The 20046-nt window shown below is 41.4% G+C and overlaps 1 protein-coding gene across 16 annotated transcripts in view; it reads right to left on the bottom strand.

The window, feature by feature from the left end:
• Positions 1-15880, bottom strand: part of SYNE1 (spectrin repeat containing nuclear envelope protein 1) — a 530910-nt gene extending 515030 nt beyond the window's left edge. For 12 of the 16 annotated variants that reach the window (XM_050786838.1, XM_050786854.1, XM_050786847.1 and 9 more), the window contains exons 1-3: positions 15675-15880; positions 15124-15291; positions 7013-7299 (exon numbers count right to left, since the gene is read on the bottom strand). In XM_050786838.1, coding sequence (XP_050642795.1) covers positions 7013-7079 — 67 coding nt within the window. In that variant the 5' untranslated portion in view covers positions 7080-7299; positions 15124-15291; positions 15675-15880. Of the gene's footprint in view, positions 1-7012; positions 7300-15123; positions 15380-15674 lie in introns of those variants that run through there. The other 4 variants (XM_050786846.1, XM_050786843.1, XM_050786848.1 and 1 more) reach the window with 2 other exon arrangements.
• Positions 15881-20046: the final 4166 nt, after the last annotated feature.

Below are 20046 nucleotides of genomic sequence, written 5' to 3'. Positions count from 1 at the left end.
TTAGCATTTATAAACCTTTGCTCTTTTTTTTTTTTTTTAACAGTTTTCTTTTTCTATTTGAGAGACAATATTTTATAGGTCACTGAAGATCCTGAAGGCCTGAAGCACTTTCTCCATAAAGCTCAATGGACGAAATAGGTTTACAAACAGAGAGGCTTAGAGGACCAAGCACTACACAAATGTAAAGACTTCATAAATTTATTAATAAGAGTAATGTGAACAAGTAATATACCATTTAAAAGGAAAATGTGCTTAAAACGTTGTGTTTACAAAAACAACAAACACATCACTCATTCAGGCAAGATGTGTATCTTTAAACTGATTTTATAGTAAAAAACCACTCTTGACTAAAACCAAAATTCAGATATACATTCTTCAAAAAGAGGGCAGGTAAAGCAGGACCCAATTTAATTGGTTTAATTGGTTCATTGCCTTAACCAATTTTATCTTCGGTTCATTAAGTTAGGCATAATGATTTATTCATTTATTTATCAAAAATGTATTTAACTATGATGCTCCAAAACATAAAGAAATGATCACTGTATTGTATCATACTTAAATTTGAGATAATTTTACACAACATTTATGTGGGAAAAGAGAGATTAAACCCAAAGGGATTTCAGCCTAAATATAATAAATGAGTTTTTGACACTGTTTTGTGTTTTAATAAGAGTCATTAAGTTAGAGTAATAAAGTATGAAGTTTTTTTGACTTTTAAGTTTAGGGGTACATGTGCAGGTATGTTACACGGGTAAATTTGTGTCATGGAGGTTTGTTGTACAGATTATTTTATCATCCAGATATCAAACATAGTACTTATTAGTTATTTTTCCTGATCCTCTCCCTCCTCCTAGCCTCCATCTTCCAATGGGCCACAGTGTCTGTTGTTACCCTCTATGTGTCCATGTGTTCTCATCATGTAGCTCCCACTTATAAGTGAGGACATATAGTATTTGGTTTTCTGTTCCTGTATCAGTTTGCTAAGGATAATGACCTCTAGCTCCATCCATGTCCCTGCAAAAAACATGATCTTGTTCTTTTTATGGCCGCATAGTATTCCAAGGCATATATGTACCACATTTTTTTATGCATTCTACCATTGATGGGCATTTAGATTGATGCAATGTATTTACTATTCTGAGTAGTGCTGCAATGAACATCCGAGTGCATGTTTCTTTATAATAGAATGATTTATATTCCTTTGGGTATATACCCAGTAATGGGATTGCTGGGTTGAATGATATTTTTGTCTTTAAGTCTTTGGGGAATCACCACACTGTCCTCCACAAAGGTTGAACTAATTTACACTCCCACCAACAGCATATAAGCATTCCTTTTTCTCCACAAGCTTGCCAATATCAGTTATTTTTCTTTTTTTTTTTTTTTTTGGTTTTTTTTTTTTTTTTTGACTTTCTAATGAGAGCCATTCTGACTGTTGTGAGATAGTTTTGGCTTTGATTGGCATGTCTCTAATCATCAGTGATGTTGAGCTTTTTTTCATATAAAAGCCAAGGCAATCCTAAGCAAAAAGAACAAAGCTGGAGGCATCATGCTACCCAACTTCAAACTATACTACAGGGCTACGGTAACCAAAACAGCTTAGTACTGGTAGAAAAACAGATACATAGATCAATGCAACAGAACAGAGAACCCAGAAATAAGACCACATAGCAACAACCATCTGATCTTTGACAAACCTGACAAAAACAAGCAGTGAGGAAAGTCTTCACTATTCAATAAATGGTGCTGGAATAACTGGCTAGCCATATGCAGAAGACTGAAACTGGACCTCTTCCTTACAGCATATACAAAAATTAACTTAAGATGTATTAAAGACTGAAATGTAAAACACAAAACTATAAAAACCCCCAGAAGACAAGCTGGGCAATACCACTCAGGACACAGGAACAAAGATTTCATGATGAAGACACCAAAAGCAACTGCAACAAAAGCAAAAATTGACAAATGGGATATAATTAAACTAAAGAGCTTCTACACAGCAAAAGAAACTCATCACAGTGAACAGACAACCTACAGAATGGGAGAAAATTTTTGCAAATTATGCAACTGACAAAGGTCTAATATCCAGCATCTATAAGGAACTTAAATTTACAAGAAAAAATCACAACGCCATTAAAAAGTGGGCAAAGAACATGAACAGGCACTTTTCAAAAGAAGAAGATACACAAGCAGCCAACAATCATAAGTATAAAAATTAATCAAGGCATTATAAAAATGTTTCAATCCTCACAAAATGCCAAGCTTTTTATTTCCCAAGCTGTGATCATAGCCAATTATGCTAAATTAAAAGAAAGTTACATTTTCATCAATTATTCATTATTATTTCATTCTACTTTTCAGTATACTTTCTGTTAGTCTGAAGTTTTCTTTTGTGTAATGAACTTATAGGAAATATAATACTTAAAACAAAAAAGGTTTAAGGTTTTTATTACTCAAAAAATTTTCAAGAGGAGATTGTGATTACCTTACACTGAACAATTAGCAAATTTCATAGCTGTATCTCCAAGGGTAAATTCTTATCCTTTTTTGTTTGTTTGTTTCTCTTTGAATCTATTCACAAGGTTTAAAAATCAAAATTTGTCCTTGCAGTAAATAATCCTACTCTCCTATTAATTTTTTTGTATATACAACACCTAAGCATACACATTTTAATGTTTTCTGGCATTTATCACTTGTTCTATAAGATTGCATTGATGTCACCCCATCCTACAATAACCAACACTGATATGTTCATTTTAAAAACATAAAGTTTAATATAGTATGTTCACATTATAATGTAGTTAATAAAAGTCAGCCAACAAGTTCTTTTTAAGTAACTATGAAAGATTACAAAAAGCCTTAAAATGTTGTCACTATCTAAAAGAAGTTTATAATCTGAAGAGTTCAGCCATTTATTTTCTTAGTTGTGACTATAAACTAAGTAACTCCATAAGCCACCTGTTAAATGGATCCCCTTTAGTTAGTCTTGAAAAGCAGAATATGTATGTACTAATTATGTGCATTTAAAGTTTTAATACTCCTTTATTATACTATTGTCCTGTATTTGCTTTTAAGGTTATATTTAAATTGATTAAAGTTCCAGAAACATTCATTATTCTTAAAAGCAAATGAAACTCCGCATTGCAGTCTGACTGCTCATCCATAATTCAGTATCCCAGCCTAAAACATTATGCTCAAACAAGCACAAATATTGGCAAAGGTGAAATATTGAACGGTTACTCTTGCAGCTAAATTATGTAGCAATCTCTGTGTGTGCTTTAATTTCCTAGTCCCAGAAATAAAAACTAAAAGCAGGAAAAATAGTCAGCAATTATGGGTGTAAGCTAAATAAGCAAGGGAGTAATGCCAAGTTGCCATTATTCAAAGCTCCATGCTCTTTATTAGTTATGCACAGGTCTGAAATGACAATGAAACCCAAAAATGGGAGGAAAAAAACCCCAAACACATTAGTTACTCATTATATATATCTAGACAAAGAAAAAGGATTCTAGGAGAATGTTCTTATGAATTTAAACTTTGAAAATTAGCAACTCTGGTTCTGTTTACACTAATGGAAATTTACTTTTCTTCAAATTTGTCTTCATTATCTGGGCAATAACACCAGCCCTCCATTTATTAGGATCTTGGGCACTTGTTTGGAGGTTCCAGCGGGTAAGCAGCGTTAGTAAATACCCTTGACAGGGGACAGATCTCCTCTTTCTGTGGAGATTGGCCCCTCTTTGGACTTAAAGCAGTAGTAAATATGCACAGTGACAACTGAGAGCAAGAGACCTGCACCCCACCAACTGAATCAGCAGAATTAATCCAGCTGATCAATTTGTTAAGACACACTCACCAGATCACTTTCACTTCCTGCCATTTCACTGAGTTTCCTTTGATGCAGGCTAGATGTGTTATATTTTGTAGCAGTACAGACTTTACATTTTGTAGCCAACATAACCTATAGACATGAAGTAATTGATACCAAAGGCTGGTGATAAGGATCTCGTGCTCAGGAGTTTTGTCTTCTGAATTTTAAGGCTTACTCTTCTAACTTTGTCAGGTACCCTTATGCCACCTTATAACTCTCTCTTTTATAGAAAGGAAAGCTAATTAATGCAATAAGTATAGTTACTTCGTTATGCAATAAAATGACTAGTTTTATACAGCACAGAGTATACAAAACGATTAACATTCCTCCAAAAATCTGGATAGTTAGAAAAATTTGCAGGAAAAAATTGCAACAAATTATCAAGCTGTGCCTTCTCATCTAGTTTTCTTCCGTGACTATTTGAATGACTCACCATATCACAGAATTTATCATTTTTAAAGCTCCTTTAGTAAATTATCTCATCGAGCTTCACAACAATTCTGAGAGGGGCTAAGCAGATGGGAGCAATCCACATTTTGCAAATGGGGCACCTAGACACGTAGATGTTAAATAAGGCATCCACTGTCACAGGCCTAGTGTGTGACAGGGTGGCAGGCTCCAGCTCTTTCATCCACGCCACAGATTTCTCAAGCAAAACTAAATCTACTATAAAAACATAATAAAACACAACACTAAATTATCCATACTCTTCACTTTCCTCTCACCCCAACCCAATTATCTTAATAAAAGGACTTCCACTCAAACTAATATCAGAATGAAGAGTAGAGAGTTTGTAGGAACACAGTCTGATTCTGATTGAGTTTATTCAAATCTGCTGTTTGCAACTTTCACTTATGGTCAACATGTATGTCATGCAGAGAATGTTCACATCTAATACACTCAAAGGAAAATCTGCTTTATTACCTTATTATCTTCCCCACACTTTTGTAAGGGATTCACAGGCTTCCTTTCCATCATTTCATAGATGATGTCATTGAGGCACAAAATGGTTCAGTAATTTACCCTCAGACAAACAGCCAAGACAAACATAGACAGTAGAATGGAACTCAAATTCAGCACTGCATCTACCCATGTGACAATGTACAACTGAAATCTGAGATCCTTGGGTGCTGGGCAGACCCAAGCAGAGAAATTTTCAGCCCATGGAAAAGATCTAGACCCAATTCAGCAAGGATCTTTTATCTAACAAGGCTCTGGCATGACATGAGGGATTGGTCAGCAAGAAATAGGAAACACATACCACTTACACTGAAGCATCACAAACCGGTCCAGGCAGACAAACATTAGTAGGGAGGTCACTTGAAGACAGAAGCTGTCAATCAAGTTGGTGGTCTCTGGACAGACATGGAGAAACTCCTAGTTCCACCAATATCCTGATTTTCTATAGCTGTGAGCACGTTCTGGGTCATGGATATCCAGATTTAAGAGCCTGGTATGTATCTGAAGGTCAAGAATGCTTAACTGGAAATACTGCTCTGCACAGCAAATACATTGTAAGCAAAGAAAGTGGGTCTGTGACAAATTAATATCACTGATACTGTGCGAAACCACAATGATCATTTGTTGGAGATACTAGAAAACCTAAAAGTCAAGCTACAACATTTATTTTTAAGTTCTCTTAGCAAAGACTAGCACAAAACTCTTCTAAATCGGGGTATTTTTATACCTTAAAACCATTCATTTGAAGGCTGGGCTTATGACATTGAATATATCATTAGAATTCTGACAATGAAGCAATGAATATATCATTGGGATTATGACAAAGAAAAAATATTTTTAGATAACTACAGGCGATAATTATATGTGTTTCAAGGAATATTGAAACACAAATGTAAAGAAAATTGACAATTAGAATCTGTTCACCTATGAGTTTCTATAGCATTTCCCTGTGAGTTCTCTTCTAGAAAGCAGAGAACAGCAGCTGGGCACGGTGGCTTATGCCTGTAATCCCGCACTGTGGGAGGCCGAGGCAGGCAGATCACCTGAGGTCAGGAGTTTGAGGCCAGCCTGGACAACATAGTGAAACCCTGTCTCTACTAAAAAAACAAAAATTAGCCGGGCATGGTGGCGCATGCCTGTAATCCCAGCTACTCAAGAGGCTGAGGCAGGAGAATCGCTTGAACAGGGAGGCAGAGGTTGGAGTGAGCCGAGATAGCGCCACTGCACTCCAGCCTGGAAGACAGAGCAAAATTCCATCTTAAAAAGAAAATCCAAAGCAGAGAAGAGCACCACTGAGGGATACAGGACTAGTCTGTACCCTGCCACGAACCATTCATCTCATCACATCGCTTCATCTCTCTGGGCCTCTTTTGCCTCATTTTTCTTAAAAAGTTTCTAAATATCGGCCCGGCGCCTATAATCCCAGCACTTTGGGAGGCCGAGGCGGGCGGATCACGAGGTCAGGAGATCGACACCATCCTGGCTAACACGATGAAACCCCGTCTCTACTAAAAATACAAAAAACTAGCCGGGCGAGGTGGCGGGCGCCTGTAGTCCCAGCTGCTCGGGAGGCTGAGGCAGGAGAATGGAGTGAACCCGGGAGGCGGAGCTTGCAGTGAGCCGAGATCGCGCCACTGCACTCCAGCCAGGGGGACAGAGCGAGACTCTATCTCAAAAAAAAAAAAAAAAAAAAAAAATATATATATATATATATATATATATATAAATAAATATATAAATATCCAAGGGTCTTCTAGTTGGGAAATGCCACTGGTTCACTTATTTGACAATAGCATATAGTTATATGTCCACAACTTGTCTGTAATCTATCAAGACAATTGGGGAACGTATTGTCACTGGTATTATTGAATGACAGCAGCAGTACATTTGGCAATAACTCTTAATTCCCAACTGGACAATGAATAACATGTAAGACATGCTAATGCAGACACACAATTACAAAAAAAAAAAAAAAGCTGTATTTTTATCTTTTCCTTCTATGTAATGAAGATAGCATCTGAAGACAGCATGCCCCTATTTGAAAACACTGGAATAAAAGACATCCATCCCATTCTGGGCTATAGTTCCATGAAATTGAGTAAAACCCCAAACAAAATTTAACTGATTGTGGGTTAAGACGGTATTTGAATTATTTTTAACCCTGAAATTTCTTCCCCTTACCTTGCAGCCTCTGCATCACATTGGCGATATCCCGAGGACACCGGGAGGCCCCTCTGGAGGTTGCCATGGTCCCTCCAGAAGCACGAAGCCAACACCAAGAGACTCTTCACTGGAGGCAGCACAGGGCTACACCACTCTGGAAAACATGCTTGGACTTTTCTAGATCTAATCCTTCATTAATGAATTCCAGGCATTTGCAGCAGTCAACAAGGAGGCAGCTCTCCCAAAGACTGAACTGCTTTTTCTTCTTTCGTTTTAACACTGTCCTTTTAAATCAACTGAAGAACCTGAAAAACATAAAAGAAAAGGTACAACATAAAAAAACAATCTACAAAGGTCACCACAGTGCTAAAAGGAGAAATATTTCTATTTAATTTGAATGCCTGGTCTATTATCAAGTGAAACAACTTAGTGAAAAGCACTTATAAACTATAAAGTACTGTGCAAATGTTAGGAATTCCCATGATATTTGATAAAATAAATACATAAATGAGATATATAAAACAAAATTGGGTTGCTAAAAGAAGAAACGTTCACTTTCATTCTGTTTTCTTTTTAAACTCTAAAGTTTTTCCATTGATCTATGAAGTGGCTTGCCTTATACTGAAAACACTCCATTGTAGTTTTCAATATGCATGGATTCTCTTATCTGCTAATTTAGCCCACTTTGCACATGTTTTGCTCTGTTGTGTTGTACACTTTCCAGGAATAGGACCAAATCCTAGTTTCCCATACCAATTTGATGAATTAAAACAGCATAAATGTAAAAACCATTTCATTCTAAAAATTTGAGTTTCATGTACTCCAATTTTAGAAGCCAAATGGGTCTGATTTAGTTTTTCTCCTCCCTAGGTATAAAGACTCAAAAGTTGTAAGGCTAGGGGTGGGGTGAGCTAAGCAGAGTGGACATTTTCCTTCTAAATTATCTGTGTTGGTTAAGATTTTGTTTTTGTTTTTGTTTTCATTTTGGGACAGTCTCACTCTATCATCCAGACCGGGGCGCAGTGATGTGATCTCAGCTCACTGCAACCTCCACTTCCCGGGTTCAAGCGATTCTCCTGCCTCAGCCTCCTGAGTAGCTGGGACTACAGGTGCCTGCCACCACACCCAGCTAATTTTTTGTATTTTCAGTTGAGACAGGGTTTCACTGTGTTAGCCAGGATGGTCTCGATCTCCTGACCTCGTGATCTGCCCACCTCAGCCTCCCAAAGTACTGGGATTACAGGCGTGAGCCACCATACCCGGCCACAGTCCCCATTGCATTTCTAGGTTATGATGATGAAAGTTAAAAAAAGGAATAGGGGAAGAGGGGAAGAAGGGGAGAATGGCAAAAGCAAAACTCCTAAAGAAAGCTCATACATGTGAGATGGTCCACCTTCCTGAAGGAAAAAAGAAAATGAGAGGAGTCTGTGAGTGCTATAAAAATCATATTATAGGCCGGGCGCGGTGGCTCAAGCCTGTAATCCCAGCACTTTGGGAGGCTGAGATGGGCGGATCACGAGGTCAGGAGATCGAGACCATCCTGGCTAACACGGTGAAACCCCGTCTCTACTAAAAAAAATACAAAAAAAACTAGCCGGGCGAGGTGGTGGGCGCCTGTAGTCCCGGCTACTCGGGAGGCTGAGGCAGGAGAATGGCGTAAAAACCCGGGAGGCGGAGCTTGCAGTGAGCTGAGATCCGGCCACTGCACTCCAGCCCGGGCGACATAGCAAGACTCCGTCTCAAAAAAAAAAAAAAAAAAAAAAAAAATCATATTATAATTTGGATTATAGTCCATAAAAGAGCACTGCTCATGAAGGATTTCTTAAGTAATAGAGTGAAATTATGAATTACAATTTATTTTAAAATGGCATTGCTAATACTATTATATATTGGTATCTGGTCAGATGTATGAATGCAAAGCTAGTAATATGCTCTTTAGCCTATTATCTTAAAAAAAAAAGGGATGTAAACCTTTGCACACTGCTGCTGCTCTAAGTGCAATGCATCAGAAGGATGTACTGGAGCAAGAAAGCAATTACTAAGCAAGACACAGGACAGTGATGCAGTGAACAGCAGTCATTGGTAGGAAAGATAGAGGCAAACTTCTCTTGGCTACTTGAAAGGAGTATTTACTAGAAGTAGGACCCAACTTGGTGTCTTATAGGCTAGAGAGGTACTTCTCAGTGGGTGACTCTCCAAGGGAGTCTTCGTAGAGAAAGAATTACCTGTGGCTGGGCTGTCACATATATACCTATAGCCCTGCTGGAATTGTGTGCCCATTAGCAGCCTGTATCTCCTGGGGAAAAATATTCCACCTGCCCACATACAAAAGCTATCTTAATTTGGGAGAATAATACATAGTGAACAGTGCCTGAAGGACCTTAAAAATGACTCCCCTAAGCTGTTAGGAAGTTAGGTTTTCAAATGCAAAAATAAAACTTTCTGAAATCAATCAATCAACCACTCTATTATCTATATCATGTATCTGCATGTATATTAAAGACATTCATTTCATTTCAGATACCCCACTCCAAGCTGGGCTCAGCACTGGAGCTCACAGATGATTAACACACAGTCCCTATCTTCAGTCAAGAATTATGGAATTAAAAGGGATTTCAGTAAATCATTGCAACAGAAATCACTCTGCCTCTATCCTCTTCTAATTCACATTCACATAGCTTGGTAGATTAATTCTGAAATATTGTGCACTCTCTCTCTCTCTCTCTCTCATTACATTAAACTCAGAATTTCCCTGCATGTGCCCACTATTCATCCAGTTTTACTTTCACAGCATAACTAACACATTCAGAGTGCCAGAGCTCAATGCTGGGCTTACTAAGGTGGATGTGACACAGAGACTATTTTTGAGGAGCTTAGGACACAGTGGGAGATAAAACATAGAAAAGATAATATAAAAATACCAGGGCTAAGTGCAAATACCAAGATGCGAGGATACAGAGGATGGCGGCTCTGCCAGTGTGGGTGTTCTGGAAAGGTGTCCTTCTTGGCAAGGAGCAGACACCCGAGCTGAGTCTCGGTAAATGGGTTAGTCACTCAGGTGAAACATATGAAAGACACATCCTGGGCAGGGTGAAGAGCTTGAGCAAAGGCCTGGGCATGAGTAACAGCATGAGTGGGACATGGAACTACCACCAGTCAGACACTGAGAAACTCTACAAGGTGACATTCTGGAAAAAGAGGGTGGAGAGTGAGGTGGTGTCCGGATGGCAGAGGGCCCTGAGTGCTATGCTCAGAAGTTTGGTTCTGGCTCCCTAGCAGGCAACTGGAAGCCACTGAGAGATTTTAAGCTGGAAGTGAGAAGGTATAACTGGGATTATTCTAGCTATGGTTTTTTAAAAGGTGTATTCGAGAAGGACAAAACTGGAAGATCCAGAAAGATCAGTTGGGAAGGTATCTCAGGAATCCAGGTGGAAGATGACAGAAGACGGAAATCAGACAGAGGGGAGCAGAGTGAGTGCAGAATCAAATATAACACAGTTTTAGGGAGCAGAATTTGTAAGACTTGGTGACTGGTCACCCGGGTGGGGGTGGGTATAGGTGGGATTTCCAGGGTGTATATCTGAGGAGTCGCAGATGACTCTCAGGATTGGGGATGCCATTAACTGAGCGCAGCAGAAGAGGGGCTGTATAAGTTTTACAGCCAAACACTCTCCCCTTCATGCTTCATATCTTGGAACAACTCAGGAGCAATTTCTTCATTGCCCCTTCACATCACCCCTCTGAAGAACACTTTCAGCTGAACAAATCTAAATACCTAACCCAGGATCCGCATACCACTTGAAGCTTTTCCTAAACACACCAACCAACATTCACCATTATTTTCCACTGAGGCCTCTAACACTAGTAATCCACACTATCATAGGTACAATTTGGCTTCTACCTTTCACTACTGCTAGTCTTACCTCACTCTAAACAAACTGTGAACATTTCACTGGTATAGAGGCTATAACATTGCAAAATCTCATTCATTGACACCAAGTGTATCCCTGACCACATCCTAGGCCTCTGATATATATTTTTTGTTTCATTGAATCAAGTTCATAATACTTTACATCTATGAGAAAATCCCTACAAAACCTCTTCCTCTTCAATGCAAAAAAAAGTGGATGCAATATCCTTCCTTTTTCAGACATTAAACATTTTGCTTTCATCATTCACATGTACACATATTTCCTATATTGTGAAATCATGATTTTCTTGCTTTTTACTAACACTTTGTCTTATTACATGATTTGATAAGAAATTTAAAATGATGTTAATAAAAAGAAGCTAGTAAAAGGAGACTGGGAATTAGGAAATATCAGTTCTAGGCTAAACTTTATCCCAGCTAGTTGGGTGATTTTGAGCTGGTTCTGTGTATGAAGGTCCTCAACAACTACCTATTGGAGGAGAGTTTGGCACCAGGAAATGCGCAGACTTTGGACTAAGAAAGACCTGGAGTTGAATCTTAATTCTCTCTCTTGCTGTGCATGCAGGTTTAAGAAAAGTGAGCTTCTCTGAGTCCTTCTTTCTTCATCTGTAAAATGAGGTATACTTATGCCAAATTAGGTTTATTTTTATCCTGCTTAAATTTATTTTTTAAAAAATAAGTATGTCATGTTTCCAGCAGATTGATTGGCATGTAGCAGAGTTTCTGCAAATACTAGTTTCCATTTTCCTTCCCCTGGTCCCAGTTTCTCCACCTGCAATATGAGAGATGACCCTAAAATGCAGAGGTACTCCCAAGTGTGCTCTTCAGTTCCAAAACCAATGGCAGCACAAGGCACAGCTAAAACAACGGCTGGTGCAAGGTCATGAGATCCTCCAGCTGACTGTTTATGTAGCAGTGTTCTGGCCATGGACACGACAGAACCAGAACACCAGAGGCAGATCCAGAACATCAATGAACTCACTATTCCCAAGATCAATAAAACAGTTTTAATAGGTGCAGGATACTGCGGGGGCATGAAGGAGAGGGAATGAAGAGTGAAGCTAGGCATTGGGATGGAATGGGAGAATTTGGTGGACACTGATGGGCTGTATACCAATAAATAGTCCCTGCACCATCTCCAAATTTTTCCAGGGGAAGGAACTAAGATTATGATGCAGCTAAATACATCCACCTCATAATTAGCAGAAAGGTAAGACTCCTGTATTTATTATTTCACGATAAATATGTATTGAGTAGCTATTTGTAAGGGACCACGGTACTGAGTAAACAGCAGTCAACAGGAGAAACAAGCCCCTCTTACAACTTATGTGCCGGTAGAGGAAGATGATATAAACAACGTTACAACAAAGGAGGGCAAGTATTGTAATGGAAAAGTCCAGGCTACTATGGAAGCAAACAAACAAAAAAAAAAACACCCACCCAATCAATAACCATCTGCTGCATTTTTTAAAATTCAGGACACAGAGGGAATTTGGACTATCTGCTATTTGGGATGCTCCCAGCTGAAAGACATACTCTTCTCAACATTACTCTGTGAAAAAGCACAGTTGTGAAATACCACAACTCAATTTTTTCTGTCTCTTGGCAGAATGGACATTGGCTCTTGAATCAGTTTCTTGTTTGTGTTACTAAAAAGGAATACACTAAGAAAAGCACTGAAGAAATACTACTAAGCCACAAGAATATATATAAGCAATGCGACTGAATTTCTAGGTCTTAGGAAACTACTGCAGAAAATTTCAAGCCCTGCGACAACCAGAGACAACGTGGCTCATTTCTAACCAAAAAGAAAATGAACTGAGAAGATAAATACATAAACAGATTCACAACAGAAGGAAGCACAGACATTACTTAATTAAATGTCTAAACATGTATAAGAATAGCACTAATATTGAAGCCCACTATTGAACAAAATTTTTAAAGTCATGAATAAATTTCAGTTTCCCTTCTATTCAAGTCTTTTGCTGAAGAGAGTTCACGTGCTGTTTAATTTTAAATGTAATTTTTTTTTCTATTCACCCATTAATAATGGTACTAATTAATGAACACTAAGATGGCTGAAAGGTAGAGAAGAATAGGGACATCTCTGAGTTAATACAAGTATACTACTAATATATGTGTGCAGGTTACCAGGGAACAATGCTGTTTCTTATTCACTAGTATGAATTACACAGAGTAACAATAAGAAATGATCTTTTCCCTGGAAGAACATGAACAAGTAAGCAAAAGACAAAGTGTATAGCAGATCAGCATGAAAGATATTCAGTGTCATAATTAAATTTTGTTTATTGTAAGCCTAAAGTATAAATTACACCCAAAGACATCTGCAACCTTCTTTCCATCCCTTGCTAGAAGATACATTGCATGCCTTGCCAAACATTAGTTCTCCTTAGATCAGACCACAAGGAAGTACACATTTAAGAGCAGACACACAGAGGACCCTGCAGAGGTGTTTGGGCCCTGCATGCCTGTCACATTCAGACCACAGGGTGTGGCTGCAGTAGCTAGAGCTGGAGTTGTGAAAATGCCACCAACCTTGCCCAGTTATGGGCTTCCTACATCCTGTGACAGTCACGCCTCCTTTCATTTCCAAGATGCTGTGTGCGCAGCATAGTTATCAGAAAGTAGGCCCAGTGCAGCACCAAACAATTCTTGAACATTTTTAAATGGCAAACTAGCTTTCTCCAATCCCCACTCCCTGGCAGGAAGGAATCAAGTAAAAAAAGAGTTCTTAAATGAGGTCAATGAGGACAGAAGAAAACCAGTTTGTGAAAATCATTAGTTCACAAAGATGAAAATGAGTCTATAAAATAAGAGCTAGGCAAATATTTTCAAAGCCTAGCAAATATTATTATCTGGGTCAGTCTGAAGCTGTTTCTTAATCTTCAGCATGAAACATACTAAGTTAGTATAGATCTCTCACATTTTGTTCTAAATCTGCCACAAAGTGATGAACAGACAAGAAAAAATAGATATGTATTTTGTCACACTGTTCTGGTGATGTCAGGTACTTTTTATCCATATTACAAATCTTTTTTCACCATGGGGAATAAAAAGCCTCTCAAAGAACAATCGTCATGACTTGTGATTAAATCTGCATTTTATGAAGATGTAGGTCATATTAATGACCTTTGCCTCATTGAAAATTATTATACTTTCTCTTGCATAGGTCTGGCTTCTGTATATGAATGTGTCTTTGGGAAAGTCATTCTCAGATCAAGACGAAAAATGGATGGGCATTAAAGAAGAGAAAAATAATTAATTTTTAACTTTCTTAACATTCACAGGAACATTTCAGATACAAGTTTTCCACCCCAAAAAGAAAAGCTCAGAAGTGAACATTCTGGGATGCTAAGGCTTCATTGCTGATATTTTCCTCTGGGCTGGACCTGACTCTATTTACAGAAGGGGGCAGAACTTCCAGCATCCAAAGCCTGGGATCCCAGTCAGCACACCCAGCCTCCCTTCCCAAGGGGCTTTCCTTCCTGTGCGGCTGATGGCTGCTTCGTTTTGCACGGATGCCTGCCCGTTGCGATGCACCTGGCCGCCTGTGCACCACCATTTCCCAGAACTCCTCCGCCAGCAATGCAAGATCTCTATGTGAAACGTATCTTTCAAAGAGGAGATGAAAGTTATCTTGCCCTCCAATGCAGGCTCTGCCGGGAAACAACTGCACCATGACAGCGCCGCTGGAGTCTGACGCGCCCGGGCCTCCGCGCAGCCTTCAAGCCATTTCCCTCCCCCCAGCCCTTCCAAAAATAGTCAGGGGGTGGAGGAAGGGAGGCTCCTAGAATCTGTTCAACGCCCTACCTCTCCCATCTGATAGTAGCAACAGTACCGACCATCACAATAAGAGGGTGGCTGCCTTTTGCTTCTGCACCATTGGAGCCCAGGGGACGTGCCACAAGCGGAAATGACAACTCAGAGAGGGGGATATTAATAGGGACATCTACGTACGAGATGCAAAGAGGCTCCCCAACCTCCTAGTCTCCTTATCTATGAGTATCGCACACGTACACACATCACTGCTACCACCCCCTCCCATCAAGCACGCAGAGCCCCAGCGTGCAGGCACAAACTTGCTGACAATTTGTCTACAATGTGTTCGTCTTGCACCTCTCTCTCCTCTCCCTGTCTCTGTCTCTCCCTGTCTCCCAGTCTCTGTCTTTCCTTTTACCTTGTCTCTCGGCCTCGTTCAGTTTCCCAGCAGCGAGGCGATGCAAGCGAACGCCTCCTCCCGGCTCGCTGCGCCCAGGCTCGGCGGGACCCCGGGGATGCGCTGCTGTCCGCCCGCCCTGTCGCCGGGATCGGGCCCGGTGTGCAGGATTGCGGGAGCCCAGCCGCCCTGGTGACAGAGGACAACAATCTCAGCCCGCTGCGGCCGGCGGCCGCGGCCCGGCGCCCGCTCTCACCCTGGCTGGCTCGCCCACACTCACTCCCGCGCCGGGCTGCTGAGCCCGGCTCCCCGCCCTCCGCGACCGGTTCCTCCTCCCGGCCGCACGCTGTGGGGTGAGGCCTCCCCCCCGCCTTCCCCACCTCGCAGCTACCGCTCCTGTCGGGAAGGAAGGTCGGCCAGGCCGGTTGGGCCTCTGGGCAGGGTCCCTGCACCGCCCTGGTCCGCCACACCCCCTCCCCGGCTCAGTGCCCCGAGCCCAGCGCCCGTCTCCGGGATGCGCCGGTGCGTGGAAAGCTGGGGGCGGGGACCCGGAGGCTCGCAGGCTTCCCTACCTCCTGGAGATACACAGCCTTGGGCGTTTCTCCGCAGCTGCAAAGCTGTGCTGTGACCCACCCTCTCAGCGAGCCTTTATACCGGGACCACCTCCCGGGGGTCGAGGTGGGAAGGAAATGTCCCTGAGAGCCGGGACGCGCTGCCTCCGCTGCCTGGAGGAGCTGCGCTGTCCTGCCAGCTAACTTTTGCCCGGGGTTTCCATTGCCCGGGTGACCTTTCTGAGCGGAACCTATCCTGAAAGCCTGGGAGGTTCCCTAATGGTCCCAGGAAGGGCGTGATGCAGAGCAAAGAGCAAAATCCGCCGACTCCTTTTTCATCAACTTCCAAAAGATCCTAAACCGTTTTGGCTGCCAAGTCAGTAGGAAATAACTTAATTTGAGGAAGACTGGTCAGGCTTTATAGATTTTTTTAAATGTTATTTATAAAGTTTAAACTTCTTGAGAAAGCGCTTGACATCTTTAATTCTTGACTGTTTATTAAGATTATTCTAAAAATCACTTTTAGGTTCTTCAGATGCACTGTATGCACCCTGTACATTGCAGAGCCATTTGCATCTTTGGCCACCAGTCCTTCTCGTGGTGTAAGAGATCTTGGTGTTGCCTGGTAGCATGCAGGAGAATTTATTTTGTTGTGATTTTATGGTATCCAAGCAAAATCAAACACAGTCTCTCTTCAACAACAGTAAAGTCCAAGCCCAATAGGGCGATTGCAGCTACAACAATCAAAGCTATGTTGCAATAATCTTAAAAGTAATAATTCCCCCCTTGAATCTCCAATCTGAACAAAACAGTCTTTTATCCTCTAAATTTGCTGAATGGAAGGAGCAGTTTATAAAGTAGATGAAGTTTCTCTTTGCTGTCTACCTTTCCCTTACCTGCTGCCAACATTCCCACTGCCTAGCTTTCCATTTTCTTCAAATTCTCCTTCTGAATCGCGTCAAAATAATAACATCTGACACAAACCTGATAGAACAAATCTGATACATCAATCTGATGTGTTCCTCTTCTTTGTGTTGACTTAATATTATTATTATTTTTTTTTTTTTAGAGGGAAAGAGAGACCAAATAATGGATCTCTAATTGCAGAACTTGCTGCATCCAGAAGTTGGGCCTGGAGGAGGGGTGTTTGGGATCAGTCTCAATGCATGCCCTGCCTCTGCCTGAGGGCAACAATCCTGAGGCGTGCCCAGAGCCCCTTGTGGAGACGACCACCAGAGCATAATTATTCCAGGTCAGCACTCTGTGTGCAGTGGCCACAAAATGGGGTCCAGAATTCCAGGCTTCCCACTCAGAAGAAACAGATCAGAATGGCTCAGCTCGTCCTCTCAATCCCCACCTTCATAGGACCAATCCACCCTGCTGCCTTTTGAAGAGAGGCAGAAAGTTACTGTACCAACTTTGCTATTCTTTTTTTTTTTTTTTTTTTTTTTTTTTTTTTGCGATGGAGTTTCGCTCTTGTTCCCCAGGCTGGGGTGCAATGGTGCGATCTTGGCTCACTGCAACCTCTGCCTCCCGGGTTCAAGCGATTATCCTGCCTCAGCCTCCCGAGTAGCTGAGATTACAGGGATGCGTCACCACACTTGGCTAATTTTGTATTTTTAGTAGAGATGGGGTTCCTTCATGTTGGTCAGGCTGGTCTCGAACTTCCAACCTCAGGTAACCCATCCGGCTCGGCCTCCCAAAGTGCTGGGATTACAGGTGTGAGCCACTGCGCCAGGCCACCAACTTGCTATTCTACATGTTAAGCAACTACTTTCTTTGGGTTTACTTACTTGAGAAGTGAGCCACTTAAAACACAAGCCTGAAACATTGCTTCCACCCACTAAAACTCCTCTACAAGGCCTAATCTCTGTTTTCACAGGCTGAGACAGACAGAAGCATAGAGCTGTCGTGCTGGCATTGGTTCCCTATGCAGCTGAACGCCCGTTCTCAGCTAAACTTTATCCTCTGTAAAAGGACTAAGCACATTTTAGACTTTTGCAAAGGGCTTGTTAGTTTCCCACACCCCAGGGAAGGCTGTTGTAGCTCCATTTATTCAACAACTATTGCTTGAACGCTTACCACATAACAAATATTGTCCTAAGCGCTGGGGCTACCGTGGTAAGCAAACTCTGACCTGGTTCTTGCCTTCACGGAGCTTACAGTATGATGGGGGAAAGCCAGACATTCATCAGAGAACCACACAAATACTTGTAAAACCCCATTCTCCAAACAAAGGCAAATGTTGCTGTGAGAGCTTTCAAGGATGGAAATTGGTCAGGCACAATGGCTCACACCTGTAATCCCAGCACTTTGGGAGGCCAAGGAAGACAGATCACTTGAGAATAGCAGTTTGAGACCAGCCTGGCCAACATGGTGAAACCCCATCTCTACTAAAAATACAAAAACTACCAGGCATGGTGGCTCATACATGTAATCCTAGCACTTTGGGAGGCCAAGGCAGGCGGATCACAAGGTCAAGAGACCATCCTGGCCAGCATGGTGAAACCCTGTCTCTACTAAAAATACAAAAAATTAGTTGGGCATGGTGGCGCATGCCTGTAGTCCCAGCTACTCAGGAGGCTGAGGCAGGAGAAACACTTGGAGCTGGGAGGCGGAGGTTGCAGTAAGCCAAGATTGCTCCACTGCACTCTAGCCTGGCGACAGAGTGAGACTCTGTCAAAAAAAAAAAAAAATTGGCCAGCATGGTTGCAGGCACCTATAATCCCAGCTACTCGGGAGGCTGAGGCAGGAGAATTGCTTGAACCTGGGAAGTGAAGGTTGCAGTGAGCCGAGATTGTGCCACTGCACTTCACCCTGGACGACAGAGCAAGACTCGGTCAAAAAAAGTAAAATAAAAATAAAAAATAAAAGGAGGGGAATTAATTTATTTCTGGAATTAGAAAGGCTTTGCTAAGGGAGTGACATCTAAACAGTGAGGTGCAGGAACTAGGTGAACGTGGGCAGGTGGGGAATTGGGAGAGCGCTCCAGACAGAGGGAACAGCATATGCAGAGGCTCTATGGAAGAAAAGCACATGGTGCATTGCAAGAACTGAGGAAGCTTAATGAGGCTGCAGAAGAAAAAGCAAAGGAGGGGCCAGGAGGTTTAGGGAATGGTGGGCCCAGTGCAGCTGGAAACAGAGCCAAGGGCAGACTATGCCAGTCTTAAAAACTGCCCCAAAGGGATGGTCCTTTACATGAAGTCATTAAACTGTTCTCGGTGCAACATGATTAGATTTATGTTTTAAAATTTTCTCTTTGGCTAAAATGATTAGAAGTGGAGCCAGAATCAATAACCATGGACTAGTTAGGAAGGTGGTGCAGTAATCCTTTAGAAAAGACCATGGTATTTATTATTAGAGTGATGGTGGTGGGGAAATGTAGACAGATTTGAGAGATACTTAATAGATAAAACTTACAGGGCATAAGGCCATGTTGTGCTACAGACTGAATATGTATGTACCCCCCATCCCCAAATTCATGTGTTGAAACCTATCCCCAGTGCAATGGTATTAGGAAGTGTGGCCTTTGGGAGGCGATTAGGTCATAGGGGTAGAACCCTCATGCATAGAATTAGTGTCCTAATAAAAGGAACCTGGAGAGGTCCTTGCCCCTTCCACCATGTGAGAATACATCAAGAAGACAGCCATCTATCAACCAGGAAGTGGGCTCTCACCAGACACTGAATTTGAAGGTGACTAATCCTGGACTTAAAGCCTCCAGAACTGTGAGTAATAAGTGTCTGTTGTTGATAAGCCACCTGTACTATAGTATTACGTTATAGCAGCCCGAACAGACTAAGACGTGTCAAAAGGGATTTAGAAGAGTGTAACGGTTAAAGTCTTGGGTTTTAAAGCAAGAAAGGCCTGGATTTGAGTCCCAGCTTTACCATTGACTGCCTATGTGATTTTTAGGTAGGAATTTAACCTCTCATGAATTCAGGTTTATAAACCTGCAATTCAGGATTCTAATAGTATCTCATTCGTAGAGCTGTTGTGGGGACTAAGTGAGCTAATGCCTGAAAAGCACTTAGTGCTTCAGTGCCTGGTATGTGGTCAATAAATGAAAGATATAATTAGCATCATTATTATGGTTCTAGTTATTATTACTATTAGTCTAGATGTTTCTGAAGTTGGCAAATAAAGGAAAACAATCACTCTCCATTTCACTTCACAATTGCCTAATAAAGCTAGGACACCAGATCCTGAGAGCAACAAAATATAATACGAGGGCCATCATAGGCTGAGAGACAATTGCCAGGACAGCAACCTGACTTCCTCCTCCACCAGGCCCAGGGCCTGTCCTCCTCATCCGTCTTTTCATTCTATTTCACTTTACAAAAATCTTCTTCTTATATATTACAGAAGATGGGTCCCCAAGGTCCCCTCTCTG

This window comes from Macaca thibetana, chromosome 4 (genome assembly GCF_024542745.1).
Source record: "Macaca thibetana thibetana isolate TM-01 chromosome 4, ASM2454274v1, whole genome shotgun sequence".
Classification (NCBI taxonomy): domain Eukaryota; kingdom Metazoa; phylum Chordata; class Mammalia; order Primates; family Cercopithecidae; genus Macaca; species Macaca thibetana.
This window is presented reverse-complemented; position numbering and strand designations above follow the sequence as displayed.